At 36.8% G+C, this 18,395-nt stretch overlaps 1 protein-coding gene across 1 annotated transcript; it reads left to right on the top strand.

The window, feature by feature from the left end:
• Positions 1-4,132: 4,132 nt before the first annotated feature.
• On the top strand, positions 4,133-18,077 carry LOC146157331 (organic cation/carnitine transporter 2-like). The gene is made up of 12 exons (XM_083388177.1): positions 4,133-7,181; positions 8,444-8,523; positions 8,850-8,955; positions 9,368-9,471; positions 11,107-11,261; positions 12,227-12,320; positions 12,874-12,948; positions 13,674-13,821; positions 14,777-14,856; positions 15,351-15,565; positions 16,656-16,838; positions 17,506-18,077. The coding sequence occupies exons 1-12, from the start codon at positions 7,020-7,022 to the stop codon at positions 17,721-17,723; spliced, it is 1,620 nt and encodes a 539-aa protein (XP_083244303.1). The 5' UTR covers positions 4,133-7,019; the 3' UTR covers positions 17,724-18,077.
• The last annotated feature ends 318 nt before the right edge of the window (positions 18,078-18,395 follow it).

Genomic DNA, 18,395 nt, shown 5'->3' with positions numbered 1-18,395 from the left:
CGTGTATGCCTATTGGTAATACAAATACTCACTTTTCCAAAATTACAAAAAGTTTCGCGGCACCCTTTTTGGCACACAGTTTGGGAATCACTGCCTTAAAGGTACGATACCTAAGGTGTATATCTCAAAAAAGAAAAAAAAAAAAAACGCTTTGGCGCCTTCTCCTTGAATGTAAGACTCCATTTCAGTTTTATAGTTGTTGGACCTAAAACAGCCGGTTTCTAAAATTGGCTGGTTAAAATGTTATGCGGACCCTGATCCCGCGAAGCAAAAAAAGTTTAGGGGTCCGCATTAAAAAAAGCTTTAAAACACCGTTTTGTATAATATAATATTGGAAGTTGTTATCGAGGTTTAAGCGTGTTTTATAATGTTTATTGATAATGATTGTTGTGACACGTCTTCATAACATGACGTATAGCCCCTATATAATACCTCCATTTGATTTTTACTTGTCTATAACGATTCTGAATCTATACATTTTAATAACGATTGGGCAGCTATATTATCATGTTATCGTCAATTTCCCTTATCATCGTTGTTTTTAACCTTTCTACGGTGTGCACCTCTTCATTGTGTGTGCTCAACAATTTGTGTATAATAATGTTAAAAAAATTACGTCACGTCACAAAGGAGGTCTCTGAGGTCATAACATAAGTAAATACCCCCCCCCCAAAAAAAAGCTTAAGGGGTGCCAAGGGCAACGGTTAAGAAACCCTTTATTTAATATGACACAAACTGAGCTGACTGAATTAACCAGCTATAACATTTAATCAGAATTTTTGATTTAGATATATATCGGAGCTTATCATTTCTTCTCTACTTTCTTTACTTTTATTCAAATTTTGTATAACTACAAAGACGGAATTCATCTAACTGCAAATAAAACCATATTCGCAATAAATGCGTGCAAACATTCACAACAGCAAAACTGGTGGATGACATCAAAATCGTTTAGAATACAAGTATAGCGATTACCATAAATAAACCTCGACGTAATATATATAGCAGGGGTTCTTGCCCTTTTGACAAAGATGAATATCAGATTTACGCCCAATATATAAAAGGGTGCTCATCTTTTACAAAAAGGAAAAAAACAAATTACGTTAGGTATAATCAATGCGACGGCTGCCATTGCTTTTAGGCAACGAATTGTTGTCAAAACATTCCAGTTCGGTCTATTTTTTGTCTTTTAAGACTGCACAGTTTTTACTCGCACAGTTTTTTAAGACTGCACAGTTTTTATACTTTTTTAAGGGCCAGTTTTTGTTCATCATACTTGGATGACCATTTGCTATAGGCGTTGTTTTAAAGGAGCAGGTTTCGTGGTACTGTTTGAAAATGTTTCTATGCACAAAACACACCAATATAAATTTAAAATTTAAATAATTTTTCTGGTACTTTCTCTTCTTTTGGGACATGCCATTTTTTATGACTAAATTTATGGTTACTTTGACAGAATATTTTAATCAGTCAATCAATTGTTTTTACCACTACAACGCCCTAATCATTGGGCTAAAAAGATCAACAATAAACTAACTGGGCAGCTAAGCCCTACCCAGTGACAAAAAATAGGCAATCACATGCATAACCAGCACTAAAATTTTAAAAGGTGTACTAGACCTTACCGTTATCGCTACTAATTAATAAAGCACTTAAGACCGCTATCGTTAAACTTTCTGGGCCTAAAGTGCACCAAAAATAAACTTTGCTCGCAGACAAGTTACCTAAATCTATGCCGTGACTCCTGGTCCTGAAGAAGCTGATGAATTCAAACAGAAAATGAAGTTACAATAAAGGATGTTGCCAATAAAACTAAAAAATTATCAATAGCGAAGCATAACGTTACCGACACTAGACGATAAAGAATCAATAGGCTAATAGGCTGGGCTCAAATGAGCAGTTAATCTGAACTATAGGAAAGTAGGCTACCAGCCTACCAATACTTGGGCCTACAGCTGGCACAATTTTTATACCCTGTCATCATGAAATAGATATTTTAATTGATAGCTAATTTACCCCCTAAAACGAGGAAATTTACCCCCAGGGGTAAAATTACCCCAGGTTAAGAAAGGCTGAATTCTATAGGCTACATAAAAAAGTCAATTTTACCCTTTATACGTGGCCATCAACGCACTATTACTTCCTCCTACTTCACGCAAATTATAACCCTACTCAAATTCTAACCCCACCCATTACACACCCTTAAGTAACACCAAACAACAGTGGCGTCCAAACTGCGCCATTCAGTACGAATATCAAGCTTCGATGGCAGCGCCCAATCGTTATGCTTTATTGCGACAGTTTAAGTGATATTTGGTGGTAGATATTAGTTTGATTTGGTTTTACTGTTTTATTCCAGAAATGACTGAATCACAGTTATAAATGCACAATGTGTTCTTAACATAGTTACTTAGTAAATATGAGCAGGTTGTCAAAAATAAAACGTTATATAACATATCGCAATACTGAGCAATCAATTATAATATTATTTTCAAAAGTATTTACTGAATTCAGTGACAAAAGGTAATTCTCTAATTTAACTACTTTACAAATGCTAATTTCTTGCTGCACTTTCATAAATAGCACATCAGTAATAGCCTAGATTTGTTAATTCAGTAATACACAGCACACTGAGGTGCAAAAATATTTCGTTTGAACGATTCTTTCACAAAGAATTTGGTGTCAGTTTTCAGTTTATGGTATCAATTTCAATGTGTCTAGATTTCTAACACCGAAAAGTATTGAAAACTATTCAGAGCAGTACAGCATGAATTTAAACTGTGTACAGAACCAGCATATAAAAGAAAAATTGAGAGTCATTATGGAAAAATATTCTTTAGGATAAGTATATATTTGGATAGAGAACATTTCCTAAATGGGCGATGTCTGTTTCCATTTGCCAAACACAGCAAATTTGTTTATTTAAATTCAATTGGTAAAGAACCAAATAATATTCCAACTAACGTTATGTAAGAAAAGCTAATTCATTTATTTGTTTGGTTTACTTAAAGTTGATTTTTCTGTAAAAGGCTCTGTACATGGTAAAATACATATATTATATTGTTTACTTTAAAAAACTAACACACACAGGTACTTCCGATATACGTACAATAATTACCTCCAACGTACGCGATCTAGACTCCAGGAGTAAACAGTTTGAGACTGCTCGTTTTTGGTATAAAATGAAATCCCTTATATACTTTATACCAAATGGCTTTAATTAAATTTCATAACAATGCGATTCTGCCACGCAAAGAAAAACAGGAAATTCTGAGCAGTTTACGAAACACGAGTATAGCAATATGTTGACAGTTTGATGAATTCACACAGGCTGGTGTAACGACGTCACAATCCAACAAACTGTTTCAATTGAATGACCTGGGTTTCAACCCGGTAACAATATGGAGCGCAAACCGCTACACAGTTAAGTTTAATGAGCTAGGCACCTTGAGTTTTACAGCAAACTAAGTGGTATTAATTCAATTTATAAGGTAATGCTTACATAAATATTAATGCTTACAAGTGGAAATCAACGACGTAGTCCAATCGCGTACATTTTAAGACTGCAACACCGTGCAAAAAATGCTGTAGGAGCCAACGATAGTGTCACGCAACTTGTGATAACCTTGTATGTCCTGCCAAGTCTGTGTAAAAGGAAAACGGTATTAATTGAGAATAGGGGTCATCAAACAGCAAATTACGCCAAAAGCGCAAATCTTTTATAACAGGTTTAATGGAAAATACGATGTTTTTCTTATTCAGCATCAGACCGTGACGGTTGTCGAAAGTAGAATGCGTTGCTTCAAGGCAAAAGAAAAAAGGAAAAAGTAGGAGTTGTCCTCATGGTTATAATCTTATTTGGCAGTCCTTATATTGTGTAATGCATTTGTTTCCTGTCCACCTTACCGTATTTATCGAAAGGACAGATACTTAAACGAAGGCCGTTTAGGCGCTTTAGACAAAAGATGACATCGCATTAAAATATTTTAAGGTGTATAATGAGAAAGCTCGTCTATCTTTTTTTTTTTTTTTTTTTTTTTAACTTTGAGCCTAGCAAACGACAGCTCGAAACCGCTTAAGTGGCCTATTAGTGGTTCACGTAAAGGCGAAAAACGTACTCAGTGTAACGTAAAGGGTTCGCTGGCCAGTCTCCCGGATTGAATACCTTAACCAGGGGTGGATCTGGAATTTTCATTTAGAGGGTCACAAAAGCTGAAAAAATACAGTGCCTTCATATTTTTAAATTCTCAAAGGAGGGGTGCAGCGTGCGATGCAATAGCGACACTGTAAAGATATATTTATTTAGGTTATGCATAGTTTATTTAGGTTATGCATACGGGCTAAATCAAACTACAAACCCCAATAACATTTATTTAGATAAAATAGGCAAAAACATAACTTTTGGGGAGAGATGGATTCATGCCACTCTCAGTATCTGGCCCTGACCGAGACTCGCTTCGATGCGTATCAGTCGTTGCGAGCCACAAGCTCGAGCTGCTGCTGTGTTGTGTGATTCGCTTTCCGCTTGCCCTGAAGGAAATCAGCCGACAGATTAGCTTTGGCCTATTGAGGTTAACGCTTCGACCTATACGACGGTATGAGCCTAACAGCAATTACAGCACAACGAGGAAGGACTGTTGATAAATGACTGAACACAGCAACAGTAGGCTTTGTCGCCGGTTAGTCGGCTACAGTCATGTTTGAGTAGCTAGTAACACAGCAAATAGTTTACATGCAAAAAAGTTTGGATCAGTTTTTGTGTTTTAACCAATGCATGCTTATTCAGTAAACAGAGATATATATTTTGCTAAACTGACAGCAATTTTTGAAATGTAGCACATTAGTGTCAGGTTGATAACTAATTTACGCCTATAGGGCACAAAAAGGTTGCTAAAAGGAGAACTTTTCAGTCGGCTAACTTTTTTTAGCTGTGCGCAAACCTCACGATTTGATAAACAAAACATCCCTGTTGTCTGGTTCTGCACGCATTTCTGGAAGTAATGTGTGACTCAGTTGTAGGGGCGGAACCACGGGGCACGTGGCCACAACTCCCTTAAATTACTGAATTTCTTGTGAATGCAAATATTTTTGGCTGTTTTGATTTACGCCATTCTGTTAAAACAGGGGTTGTTAAACTTTTTTTACCGCGGACCCCTAAAAAACTATTTTGCTTCGCACGGACCAGCAAAGGCAAGAAATTTTCAGTGATGACGTCAGAATACAAACAAACTTCAGAAATTTGCTGCTTTCGGTCCAAAAAATTTGAAATGAAATAAAGTCCATGAATATATTCAGTTCAAAAACGTTTTATTTTTAACTATAGCCGAATCTCTTCTTTGAAAAATAGATTGCTTGAATATACACTAGTAGTTCAATTAGACCTTCATGGAACCCCTAAACCTGGCTCACGTACCCCCAAGGGGTCCATGGACCCCAGTTTAAGAACCCCTGTGTTGAAATCACTTTAGTCCGAAGGCGCCGTACCTCTTGTTGTTCACTTAACTAAAACGATATAAAGGCATTTTTCGCAATGCGCGAACTATTAACGTCTTTGTAATGCTTTTGTATTTAAAGTAAACCTTTGAAACAACATGAACAAACTCTGTTGTTGTCTGGGTTACTTCTTTATAGCGTCGTATTCGATGAAACTTTAGGACGTAACGTCCTGACGTCATGTTATTACGTACAACGTCATCTTTAACAACTTTTTTTATGGCCCACCAAACAAGAACATTTCATAGTTAGGATTATGTTGGATTGCATGGCATATACAGATGTGGGTCAACTCGCGACCCCCCCTTTTGATAACACTGGTTTAAAGAATGTGTCTTTTGCTGTTTGAAATCGTAAAAACGAATTGCCAATATATTTTTTGTTGTCCTGCTGACAATTAAGCAATCGAAACGGCGCGTTGGTCCAACGTTCAACATAGGCCTACGTCCGACAGGAATTACCCATATACAGTTCTTTGAAATATATGTTAATTTCCTGTTAGGGAAAAACGTTTTTAGGCCAATCATTAAAGACAGTGGAGTAAGCTTTAATACCAAAGAGTTATTTTAGCAGATGTTATTAACTGTGTTCAATCGAAAATTGTTTATTGCAAAAGCCTGGCTTAGTATGGTTTAGAACAGCGGTTCTCAACCTTTTATGTCTCGTGGCCCCCTTAGAAAGGCTTTCAATCCTCGTGGCCCCCCTTGATTATAAAAAAACTAGCTAGAATTTGTGGCGGCATCATTCTAAAAGCTTTTTATCACGGTGATTTATAAGAGGGTCGTAATGACGAATTTAACATCACCAGCGAGCAGTGCAGATTTGCGACATTTGATAACACGAAGCCTTGTTTAAGCTCTGTAAAAACGTATTTTCAATAATAAACATGTGAAAGTATGGGCAATTCAACTATTATTTGTCCTCTTAAACTGGCTTTAACACAATTAATTTTACAACAAAATTTATCAATGGAACAACAACAAATCTATCTCTATGAGCCAAGCTGGTAATATCGTTATTTGACGTTTTGTGGAAAAAATGTTCAACTTGCTTGTATTAGTTTTGCTATCATTCTAGCTTGCGGTTTACAAACTGATTAAAATGCTGGTCAAACGTTCCAAAGAAATACGGAGTAAACTAGAAAAACACAAATGTTGGTTGCAATAATTACTTTTTCCTGATTTTGGCATAACACATTATTACGCCGTAACGAAGATCTATTAAAATTCACAAATCCAAATAACAAAACCGTATTTAGTTTATAGTTTCCGCTTTTTGTAAAGCGTTCCATGTCAGGTCATCAGTAATCATAATGTCAAACAAGGATATTTAATCACATACAAGGATATTTAGGCGCTTTATTGTAAGACTGTTCACTTCCTTTTAGAAAGGCGACCAATTCCCATGAAAAAACGAATGGCAGTCATAGTTAAAAGCTGTGACATATGATACACAGAAATACATTTTAAGCAGGCTGCACTTTTTTAGATTTTTAATCCCAAGTCGTGAGCTTTGCTCTGTCCTTGATGGACGAAGCTGCAGCGGTCCGGATAAAGTCCCTGCCGCACCGAAAGAGGACCATTTTTCTGGTGTGCGCACTTTTCACTCCATGCGGCTTCTATTCCTACTTTCCTGTGTTCGTCTACAGAACACCGGAACACCGCTGCCAACTGGCCTCAAAGGACGCTGTAAGTAGACTCTTTTGATTTAAAGCATTTTAAAACACTGCTAATATCGTGACTTTGAAAGTATATTGATTTGGCGCTTTGGTGTTTTTAAAACATGCCAAGATTTTTGGAGCATAATGGCTAGAGGTTGTAGTTAGACCAGTGTTTCTCAACCCCGAGTCTGCTGACTCATTTGAGTCCGCGAAAGGTTCTGTTAGGTTCGCGACCATATAAACTTCAATTTTTTTGTTCAGTTATAACTGTACGAACTACAAAGTACATTTTAAAGTGAGGATTGATGTCTTTGGAGCAATAATGAAAATTATAAGTGTGTCCATGAATGAATTGCTTAAAGTTTGCGGTTATAGGGTCGAAACAACCAAAACATCATCTCCGCAAACTTCTATGGTAGTTAGAAATTAGTCGGTGGAATATAATGGTCACCACTGAGTTAACCATGGAATGAATTTTAAAGCCCATATTGTAGTAGACAGCATATTATATCAGCATATTGTAAGCCATTATGCTCCACATTGTCAAAATATGCTAGTCACTACTGTATGTGCTTTGATATTTATTTTATGTCGTGCTAAGATTGATTTTGTTGTAGTGCCAGACTTGTTAAGTGCGTTTCTTTCGCTACGAAACAATTTAATGCGAACACGTTTGTAAGCAGTGCCACAATTAAAAAACAACGTTCAGTGATGCGATAACACATAATCATTGAACCGTAAAATATTAGGTACAACAACAATTGTAATAACATACAACAGATAGGCCTATGTTGTTTTTATAAAAGTTTTACTTTAACGTTACCTAAAAATTGTCAATTTGACCAAAAAGGGTTTATTGTAATAAAATGGCATATTGTTTTGGATTGAAGTTGCACCATTGAAACTATAAATTTCTATTTTTTGTTTGTTATGAGTATGAGCTATATTATTTCAGAAGCGTTGGCCTCTATTGGAACTGCGCCACCCACAGCCAACGGAAGCACATTCACGTTTTTATGTGGGGAAACAAGCACGCTTCATTGCTTTACGACGCACAGAATCGTTTTTTGAACAGCCTGTTGTGTATTTCTGATTCATTGATTTGCGCAAACGGACGTGATTTGTTTAGATTTAGATAAGATAAAATGATTCGTTTTATTTGTCCCGGTTTCTGTTGTGCTGTATTTTATGACAGCAGACTGCGATTTATTTTATCTGTCGCCATTCAAAACACTATGTTGTTAATGTACGTAATTTATTTCCTGAATGAAATCACCTGTTTTTCTTTAGAATGTGAGCTATACCCAAGAACAGTTGCTGCATTCCATTCCGTTTGACAATTCAAGTGGCCAATTCGACTCCTGTCATAGGTAATTCGTTCTGTCGATATAATTTTATTTAATTGATTTCACAGTAATTTTACTTAGAAAATATAAAGTCGTGACAGGTCATTTGAAAACAGAAACTTAAATTCTCCTAAGACCTAAGTCATTACAATACTCGCAAAACTCATTTAAAGCATATTGGTTGGAGGTATAGTTCGTCGTTGTAAGAATAGAGCTTAGGTATATGTATTAGTTTTACGTGCTGTAAATGTGGTGTGATAATAAAGTGTCCCTATTTCATTTTCAAAGAGTATTCCTGCTGCAGAGTTCTGCACAGTTGAACTAATAAATTATTAATTTTACTTCTCCAGATACGCTAATCGAACTTTCAACCAATCGAAAACCAACTCATCAAACATAATACCCTGCGACAATGGCTGGCGTTACGACACCACCGACAAAACATTCATCATGGAGGCACTTATTTTTTTATTGAATTAACGACAATTAGGTGGCAGTCTTACGACTGAAGAAAATCATTGAACTTATATTTGAACATTGGCTTAACCTTTATTGTACAAACATTACTGAAACCAACATATTGTTATCCCAGGATGAGTAAGTGACTCAGACATTGGAGACTATACTTAAAATTATTTTAACAAATTAAGAAAATGGCCAAACCTTCTTCAGCATTTGAATACATTTTCTGGTTACCACTCTTCTTTTATAACACGGTAAAACCTAATGTTTAATTTACTTTATTAACATAATAAAAAAAATACAAATCTTCGTTCGTTAATGCTGTATGCATGTTATATTGACAACCCGTTTTTGCAAATTAATCGATCAGCCGAATCCTAACATTTTTTCTTTTAACTGATTTCAGAAAAACTTTGTGTGCGATCGCGCGTGGATTCGACCATTTCTGACTGCTGTTTGGCTGGTTGGAATGCTCGTAGGGTCGATCAGCAATGGATGTTTATCTGACAGGTATATGTTATGGTCACTTTGCATCGGACAAATCAAGTCTTGCACAAACCAGTTGGTTTTCAAACGTTTGTTGTTCCTGAATATTTATTATATAATAGTCATGGCTTAAAGAAGGGTTTCTTAACCGTTTTTGTATGTTTTACCCTCTTAACAAAAATGAATATCAAATTTACCCCCAAAGGCTTGCTTGAAGTTTGACAGTGACTGCATAACCTTTGACCTTTTATGATTTTTTTAAAGCTGCTAACGTTTTATTTTTAAGGCCAGTTGTTGGAATCAATCTTCAAAGGTTTTTTTATACGAAAACTCAACTGATTGTAGGTAGAAATTCAGCAAGAAATGTTGTCAAGGCAAGTTTTCACCTATACGGCAAACTTAATGAAGCCTATATTCATCTTTGTTGTTTCACGGTTGGGTTGGATGTTAAGCCACATAGCCCCCGAGGATTGTTATGCCTATTCACTCTTGCATAACACACGTCCCGCTCAACCGCATACTTGCTGTTGCCCACGACGAAATTACTTTTTAGGTTCATTATACTTTTTTGCGCGGGCTAGCTTGTGTACTGCGCGACACAAATAAGGTAACTACCAAACAGTCGAATATTGTTCTGGTTTGCGTATCAAATGCAGTAAACTTGGCGTCCTTTCTACCAGTTTTGTTAGGGCCTGATACATATCTGTTTTACGCATGGTACGCTCCTAATTGCTTTTTATTATAGCACCGAACATACACTGTACCCCAGTCTTCGGTATTACAAACTGAAAACTTGTCGGCTTCTATGTGTATATTTTTATTCTGGCCCTTCTTATGTATAGTGCTGATCAACGACAGAGATGCCATTTGCAATGGTAACTAATCAGTCGATGTCCTCCAATAATTCATATGCCTATATATTTAGGAATTGTGTATGCTTATATTTTTGGCTACATAAGTACTTACGATCAGGGGGTGTATCTAGTATAGGGTGACCAGGCCTTGTTTCAGTTTTTAATATTGTTTACATGAATCTAGGGAGCTCTGTACAGCCAAAACGTGCCACTCACACTAATAGCTTGTTGAGCAGGGCTGTGAACTCATAAAAGTTAAATTAAAAATGTCGTTCTATTGATCGATACTTGAATCTATTTGATTTGCCAAATGCATCAATTTTCAATAAATTGAACGTTTTCCAATTTAAATGTTACATTGGCTACATGCAGGTTTATTCGCGCCTTGCGCTATTAGACTAATTTTTAGCTACCTATTTGTCGATAACACCAGGTGTTTTCAATATTAATTGTTTTGTAACGTACCCTAATGGTGTCATCTCTGAAAATTTTATGGCCCCCCAAACCAAAATTCTGAATCGTCCATGATTACAACATTACGTTATATACGAAAAACTAACCCAATTGTTTTAATCCTAATCCTACACAGTGAAGATATGAACGAAAATTACCTTCTACCAACTGCCATTTGAAAAAAATAGTTGCATTGAGATTTGAACCCACGGCCTCGGCTTTCACGAGCATAGGTAGTAAATAAACTCTAAAAAAACACACCCGAGCAATGCCAACTTAATCATGACAAAAATACGGCTAATTTTGCTTACCGTCATATGAAACACTAGCGAAAAATTTGTTTCACTTCCAGGTTCGGAAGACGCCCAGTCATGCTTTCCACTCTTTACCTTACTGGGATTTTTCTTTTGATTTCAACTATCACGTCGAACCTCGCGGTGTTCATGATTTGTATGAGTCTGTCTGGAGCAACTTCGATTGCTTTCTATATCTGCGCTTTAATCCTGGGTACGTATTCATATCGCATTGAAAACAATGTTTTCGACAGTTATTGAATAGAAATTGCAAATATAGAACGTATTATAAATTACAATGCTCTACTATGGCCAGGTTGGGCAAAATCACATTTTTTTTTCAACTTTCAAATTGCAGATTAGTTTATTTAAAAAAAAAGGTTTAAAAGCGATCTAATACTCTCAGTAAAATACCTTATTGTGTCTTTTGCTGTCTGAAACCGTCCTGCTATTTAACTTGATTAGCAAGCCTTTTGACGCCCAAATTGCTCGAACCCAACTTATTGCATTGAATTTGTGGTGTCGGTGGATGAAATAATGGATTTGTAATCCTAAATAAAGTAACCTACCAGCAAATATTAGTTTTTAACCAGGACATAATGTATAGGAACCGCATTCCATTGGGAACGAACTATGAAATGAAGCTAATTTAACGGGTATGGGTCACCAAAAGTTTGTAAAAAATTAACGATAAAATATCTAGGATAAACACATTTTCCTGAATGGGTTTCAAAGCGACTCAGTAGATTTATCCGAACTGTTAATCCCCCATCACAAGACATTTTACGTGTGATAAGTACGCAGCAGGCAACGGTGCTATGGTCGTTTCTTGACTTACTCCCCTCTTATATTGCCTTGTAGCTCTGTTGGTAGAGTGCGGTATAGCCGAGCACCTAGTTGTTTTTTGTAGCCTGACCTAACTGGCAATATAATCCTGATAAGACCAACTGATTTCCGTAAATTATCCAAACGAAGCTATTGGCTTAAAGAATTTAAAATTATCCTATTGCACGCAATAACTATTTTACTAAATTAAAATCAAGAATTAAAATTTATAAAGTCTACTGAAATGAATAAAGTGTACTGAAAAGAATAAACTCTACGAGGATGGCGGATAACGGTTCTCTATATTACCTTGCCATTTATTTACATCTTAGTAAAAAAATTGTTATTGTATAGCGCAGGAAATGTCTGCAGAAAGCGAACGTGCGGTTATTGGAATTATCCCCAACTTGTTTTTCACCGTCGGGTATATGTTCCTGCCTTTGGCGTGGTAAGAATATTTTATTGCTTTGATTAATATTTGTTGCTATTTGCTATCCGTATTTGTCTAGTTTTAAATCTTGAATTTAGGTGGCACTGTTTTACGACAAATTATATAAAAATCTTGTCAAGCTTTCGCACAACCATGCCTTACCAGGAAGTAGAAATAAAAGAAATTAGAATACACGAAGCCTAGTATATCTGTTTGATAACCGGAGCTGCGGAGTGGTTTAAAACTAGAGTCCGGCTCATTCAATTCTACTACCTGTATGTTACTCATTTACGTAACTAATTCAAGGTTGACATTAAGCAATCCATTTATAGAGGTATAGCATGATTCCTTTACCCGCGATACATGGTTGTAACATATTCCACCCTATGTTATCGCACCTTAACATTTTACAGTTTGCGGCCTTATCAGTTAGGAGAGTTGGCTCAGGACTCGGGTAGTCCTACGTTATCTTACTCGAGTCACGAGTATGACTTCGACTCCGCAGCCCTGCACGAAGCTTAGTTTAAAATCTTTTTGATACCACTTTTAAAAGCGGCCTATATTTTTGCAGGTTTCTGATTGCGGATTGGCTGTGGTTTATGAGGCTCATGGGTATCTTCCCCTTTCTGTTCATTCCATATTACTGGTAAGCGGACCAAAATTAGGTTTTATAGTGTATTTCTATTTCCCGCAGAAAATTCAATTTTAAACGCTCCCATTTTATTCCTGTAAAAGCTTTTAACATGACCGTTGCAAGCAGATTTCGAATTAGAGGTTTAAAATTTTCATTAGAATCCAAGTAAACAGACTTCTAAAACGTAATCGGCGTAAATCGCAAATTCTGAAACGTAATCGCAGGGTGTTGGTTTAAAAAGACCGAAATTGTTAAAATTATACGAGCAACGGCGAAAATAGTTGCCATTGTTACAACTAGATGTGTTCGATAATATCGGATCGGAGTCGATACCCGACTCCAGGTCGTAGTATCGGTACTCGCCCGATACTAGGGTGATATCGGTTCGGCACCGATAAAAAAATGATATAGGAATTCAAGCCATGATAAGCGTAGGTAAACAAGTTGAGTTAAAAAGACCCATTAATGTTAAATAGACCAAGGCAAAGTTTGGCCGAATAGCTTTCCATTGCAACCTTCGATAAAATCATTTTTTACCGTATGAGCATAGTTACTGCGTCCTTTGCTATCGGATAGGATCGCGAACTTATTTGTCTAAAATATTGGTATCCAATAAAATGTAAATTATCGAACATCCCTATATATAGTTACAGTCGAGAACACTGTTTAATCCAATTCAAATAGGATTTTCTGTATAAATGTGTACATTTGTTCACGTGCTGTTTCTTTCGCCGTAGGTTAATTCCCGAGTCCCCTCTGTGGTTGCACAACAAACAGCGAAGCCTCAATATTGCATCGAAAAGAAAAGAGAGCGCTTCTCAGATGCTGTCCGACACTGTTGAAATGCAAACGCAGCATGATAAAGAAAACCACAATCACGCGATGGTTAAATTCTGTTTTTTATTACGCTTTGTTAATATTTACCATGACTTAGTACTCAGTAAAGGTTGATGAAACAATAATATTATTATTATTATTATTTTTGTTAAAATCGGGATCTAAGCCTGCTCCGACATTTTGTATAAAGTTGTTTTAAATCTTTTTTACAACCTTTGTTGTTTTGTTCGGATTACTCAGTAAAGGTTACTAAGCTGTTAACAAGTTCGACTCAAAGTGAACAAACAACACATTTGGGCTTTTGTTGCAACTAATACCTTTTTACATAAATTTTTAGTTCTTTTAAAGCAGTAATCTTCTATCGGCCCTTTTGGGATTATACTGTGCCTCGGGCCTTTAGGGATTATCCTGTGCCTCCCTTAGTAACCAAATAATTTTCATACCAAAAGCATTTCGGTGCACTTAAATCACAGTTTTGAAATGACTTTACTTGACAAGTCTTTTTGGTAAAATTACTTGACTGAACTTAAATATTTTGGACAAAGGACTTGACTTGGACTTAAGTCATTGAGTCAAATGGCCTAGATTGAAATTAATTGTTTTCATTTACCATTTTGTTATATCAGATTTTTTCATTTGGATTTTTCTTACATTTTGGCTAACTTATTTCTCCGAATCGGATGATATTCAAGGTTAATCGTTTTATTTCGCATTACGTAACTTGGCGTCAATTCAACCAGACTTTTAAATTGCTTTTAATTTCCTGCGTTTTTCCGGCATCGAATCGCGATTTGGGGATTATACAGTCCTTTAAATTCAATGAATATGTTTGTATATATGTTTTCGCCTTTAGTTGCAATTACATTGCCTTATAGAAATTTGCCCGAATAGGTGGTGGAAACGTTGGCACTTTATTCAAATTTTGACGGAAGAACAATTGTACAATTGATAATTAGTTCGTTGTGTATGTAAATGCTAACTTGTTAACATTTCACCGTTGCAGGTGAAGGGAAGTGTGACGTTTCTTGACTTGGTCAAGACGCCAACAATGCTCGGCCGTATTCTAAACCTCATCTTTCAATGGTAAAATTAACTTTTCGTGATTTGGCCTATAGAGGTGAAAGTTTGTCGCGATATTCGGCATTATTGTTAGGTGGCCAACTGCGGTAGTTCACATTGCTAGTTTGTCTCAGAGTAAAACTTCTCCAATACTTGAAAAAAAATGCAAAAGGGATACGAAGACATGCTCGTATGACGATTTATACAACTGTTATATTGTTTAATGTTTTGCTCGCTTATATAAAGTTCAGCGTATACTGTATAGAACTGATTGCTACTGGTGAAGACAATGCAACTGTGGCCTTGGTAATAAACACTTCCAAGCAATTAATACGATATACCGGTATACCCAAACACTTCGTGCTTGCTTCGCTCGGAAGGTGCGCCAACTCTTTTTAAGAAATACTGAGGCGCGCCATTGCGTAACAAAAATCAAGAAAAACTTCCTGAAAAGTATAATAGGGGAATATATGAAAAAGAACAGACAAAGCATAAATCGAATCTCTATTTGCATGTAGGACCGCCTGTCTTCTAGCGCTTATCACCCTTTCGCTCAACTCGTCCAACCTGGCTTCGAACATGTACCTCAGCTGTTTTCTATCAGCCGTGCTCGAGGTCCCGGCCATTCTCTTTGCGATCGGGGTCACCAAACGCTTCGGTCGGATCCGACCCTACTTCGCTTCCCTACTCCTCACTTCGACGGCCTGCTTTACCGTGGCCCTCGTTTCGAAAGGTTAGTTTTTCTAGTTTTACATAAAAATCCAGCGCTGTGAAATCCAGTTTGAATGACCTCTCCCGCTTGTGGTATTTTACATGACATAGACAAGTGAGGCAAGATCCACTCCAAGATATTGTCAAAGCAAGTAAAGTAATTGGCACCGCTGTAATGACTTAACTTAAGTGCACTTAAAACAATGGCTTGACTTAAGTGCATTTAAGTCACTCTTTTTAATTGACTTGACTTAAGTCATTTTGATAAAATGACTTTACTTGATTTAAGTCATTGATTCAAATGACTTGGGTTTAAATATGGTGTTTTTATTTACCATTTAATCATACAAATTATAGCTATTTATCGCAAGTTTTGCACATAAAACGATTAGATTGCTACATGTTGTTCTTTTGTTATTGTTTAGTTGAGTTATTGCCTAAATCGGTCAAGTTTACCTATTTTAATGGTTTATCTTTTTATTTTTACATTTGTAGTTCGACTTGCTATAATAATGACTTGACTGGAACTTGTATTGGAAAACTTGTGACTTGCTGGATTGGGACTTGACTTGCTATATTTTAAAAAGACTTGACTTGGACTGAAGTTAAAATAATTAATGGGTCATTTCAAAATGACACAACAATTGATGTCAAAATGTTAATACAATAAAAGTTGTTGCTATATGTCGATTATCGCGAAGATTCTCAATTTGAGCCATTTAAATTTTATACAGTGACGACCATTGCTACGTCACACACACGTCGTAATAGAAATAATCTAATACAACTTGTCTTTATACAGTGCCACATGATCACCCTATACCAGTGTTAATCAGGTGAATGGTCCCCCCTAGGGTGAATAAAAGGGGTGAATAAAATTTGGAGGGGCGAACCAACCTAAAAGGGGGAATAAGGGTGAATTGTCAGAAATGCGAGCAGGGCGGATATTCCGGGTGTTCAACCTGTTCAGTGAACGGGCGAGAATTTGTTTTTAGACAAGGGTGAATGAAATCTGGAGATAGGTGCTAGGGGTGAACAAAACTAAAAAAGTTTAAGAAGCACTGCCCTATACCACCCTTGGTGTCACTTAAAATCAGCATCTTTCCTTTCAGTAAGCCTAACGGGTGGCGTGGCCTCCGCCCTGGCTGGCAAGTCGTTTGCCACTGCTGCCTGCGCCATGGTCTACTCGCTTACTGGTGACGTATTCCCGACCTCTCTACGTAACACCGGTGTGGGGCTCATATGTGCCCTGTCGAGATTCCTGGTCGCCATTTCGCCCTTCATCATCCACGCAGGTGAGCGATATAATAGGAAGGCCCTTGTTGGTTTCCAAGCTTTTTTTCTCTAAGATTCCTTTCATGGGAAACTTTTGACAAAAGCAAACTGGCGATAATGTATAAAGGGACGCGATGAAGACTAAACACTTTTAAGCAGCGCGTTCTGGTGTACAAATTGCTGAGCTTAATTACGAGACCGCTCACCATGTTTTTTTTCTGAGTTACACAAAACTATGCTTGCGCGCCAAGACACACCAATATCGTTTTATAGTGTTGACAGGCTTTTACACAACTATGTGACTATAAGCTTGTGATACGAGCTTGTGTCATCTTTAGTTAATGTGAAACTTGTCTAACAAAAATTGGGTCCCACCTTTTATAAGTTGTGCTTGAATTACTTCTTAGTCAAATTACCTGAAGATGGTACGAGCTCGTATCGAAACGTCTTCATAAAGATGATGTCGATCTACTCGACCTTTTTGTCTTTGGCAATTCATTATCAAGCGTTATTACAGATCCGTGTTATATATGTCTGTCTAAATATGTGTTATCAGGTCAAAGAAAAAAATATTTTTTTCGAACTTGGCAGATTTTCATAGCAGTACTGAAAGTAGGCCTGAACTGTCTGGAACCGCGTTCCAAAAAAGTGTGTTACTTTTACAACTTAACTTGTTTACCTTCGCAGGCGAAACAATCGACCGCTTCATACCCTTTTACGTCATCAGCGCGCTTTGCGTCATTGCGTCACTTCTTAGTCTCCGACTTCCGGAAACCCACGGCACCAGGTTGCCCGAGACACTAGGTGACGCACTGGAGCTGAAGGCCTTTACCATTTGCGAACGTTTTTCGTCAAAACGCTCTGGCAGAAAGTATGAGGCGCCGGTCGAATCAAATGGGCAATGAAATGTAGATTTTGTCAAATATATATGCCTTTGATATATTTTTTTTCAATTTACAGTAAAAGTTGCATGGTTTTATGGTTTTACTTATGAAACCGTGTTATACGGCAGTGTTTCTCAAGCTTTTTTCACATATAAAAGAGAAGCTTTGGCGACCTAATTCTTTTTGCTAAACGTTTTGTAAACTTAGAGTCATGACTGTTAAAGGAGTGTTTCTTAACCCATGGGTCGCGATCCAAAGCTGGGTTGCTGTATTATTTCGTAGAGCGCCAAGTGTAGTTATAATTCACACGGTTGGTTCATTAAATCTAGTTCCAAGCAAAATTTATGCAAAAAACTATGTTTTTCTGCAAAATTTAGGCAACTTAGGGAAGAAATACGAAGACATAAATAAATTAAAAAAAATTGAACTTTTTATTGCCAATTATTTTGTTCGTTTACAAAAGGTTAGTGAAGAAACTAGGTTCACCAAAGCCTAGAATGAAGAATCCTCTTTTTTAAACCGTCAGTTTTTATATTTTTATCGAATATTTGAATATTTCGCGCTCTTGAAAGTCGCGGGATCACAAAATTGTCGGCCCCCATTTTTAGGCAACTGTACCCCTGTTATGCTTTTTTGACGCCAGTCACTGTACAGCACACAAATGGCGGAGAATCACTTTTCGTTTTCGGTAAG

This window comes from Ascidiella aspersa, chromosome 4 (genome assembly GCF_963924565.1).
Source record: "Ascidiella aspersa chromosome 4, kaAscAspe10.2, whole genome shotgun sequence".
Classification (NCBI taxonomy): domain Eukaryota; kingdom Metazoa; phylum Chordata; class Ascidiacea; order Phlebobranchia; family Ascidiidae; genus Ascidiella; species Ascidiella aspersa.
This window is presented reverse-complemented; position numbering and strand designations above follow the sequence as displayed.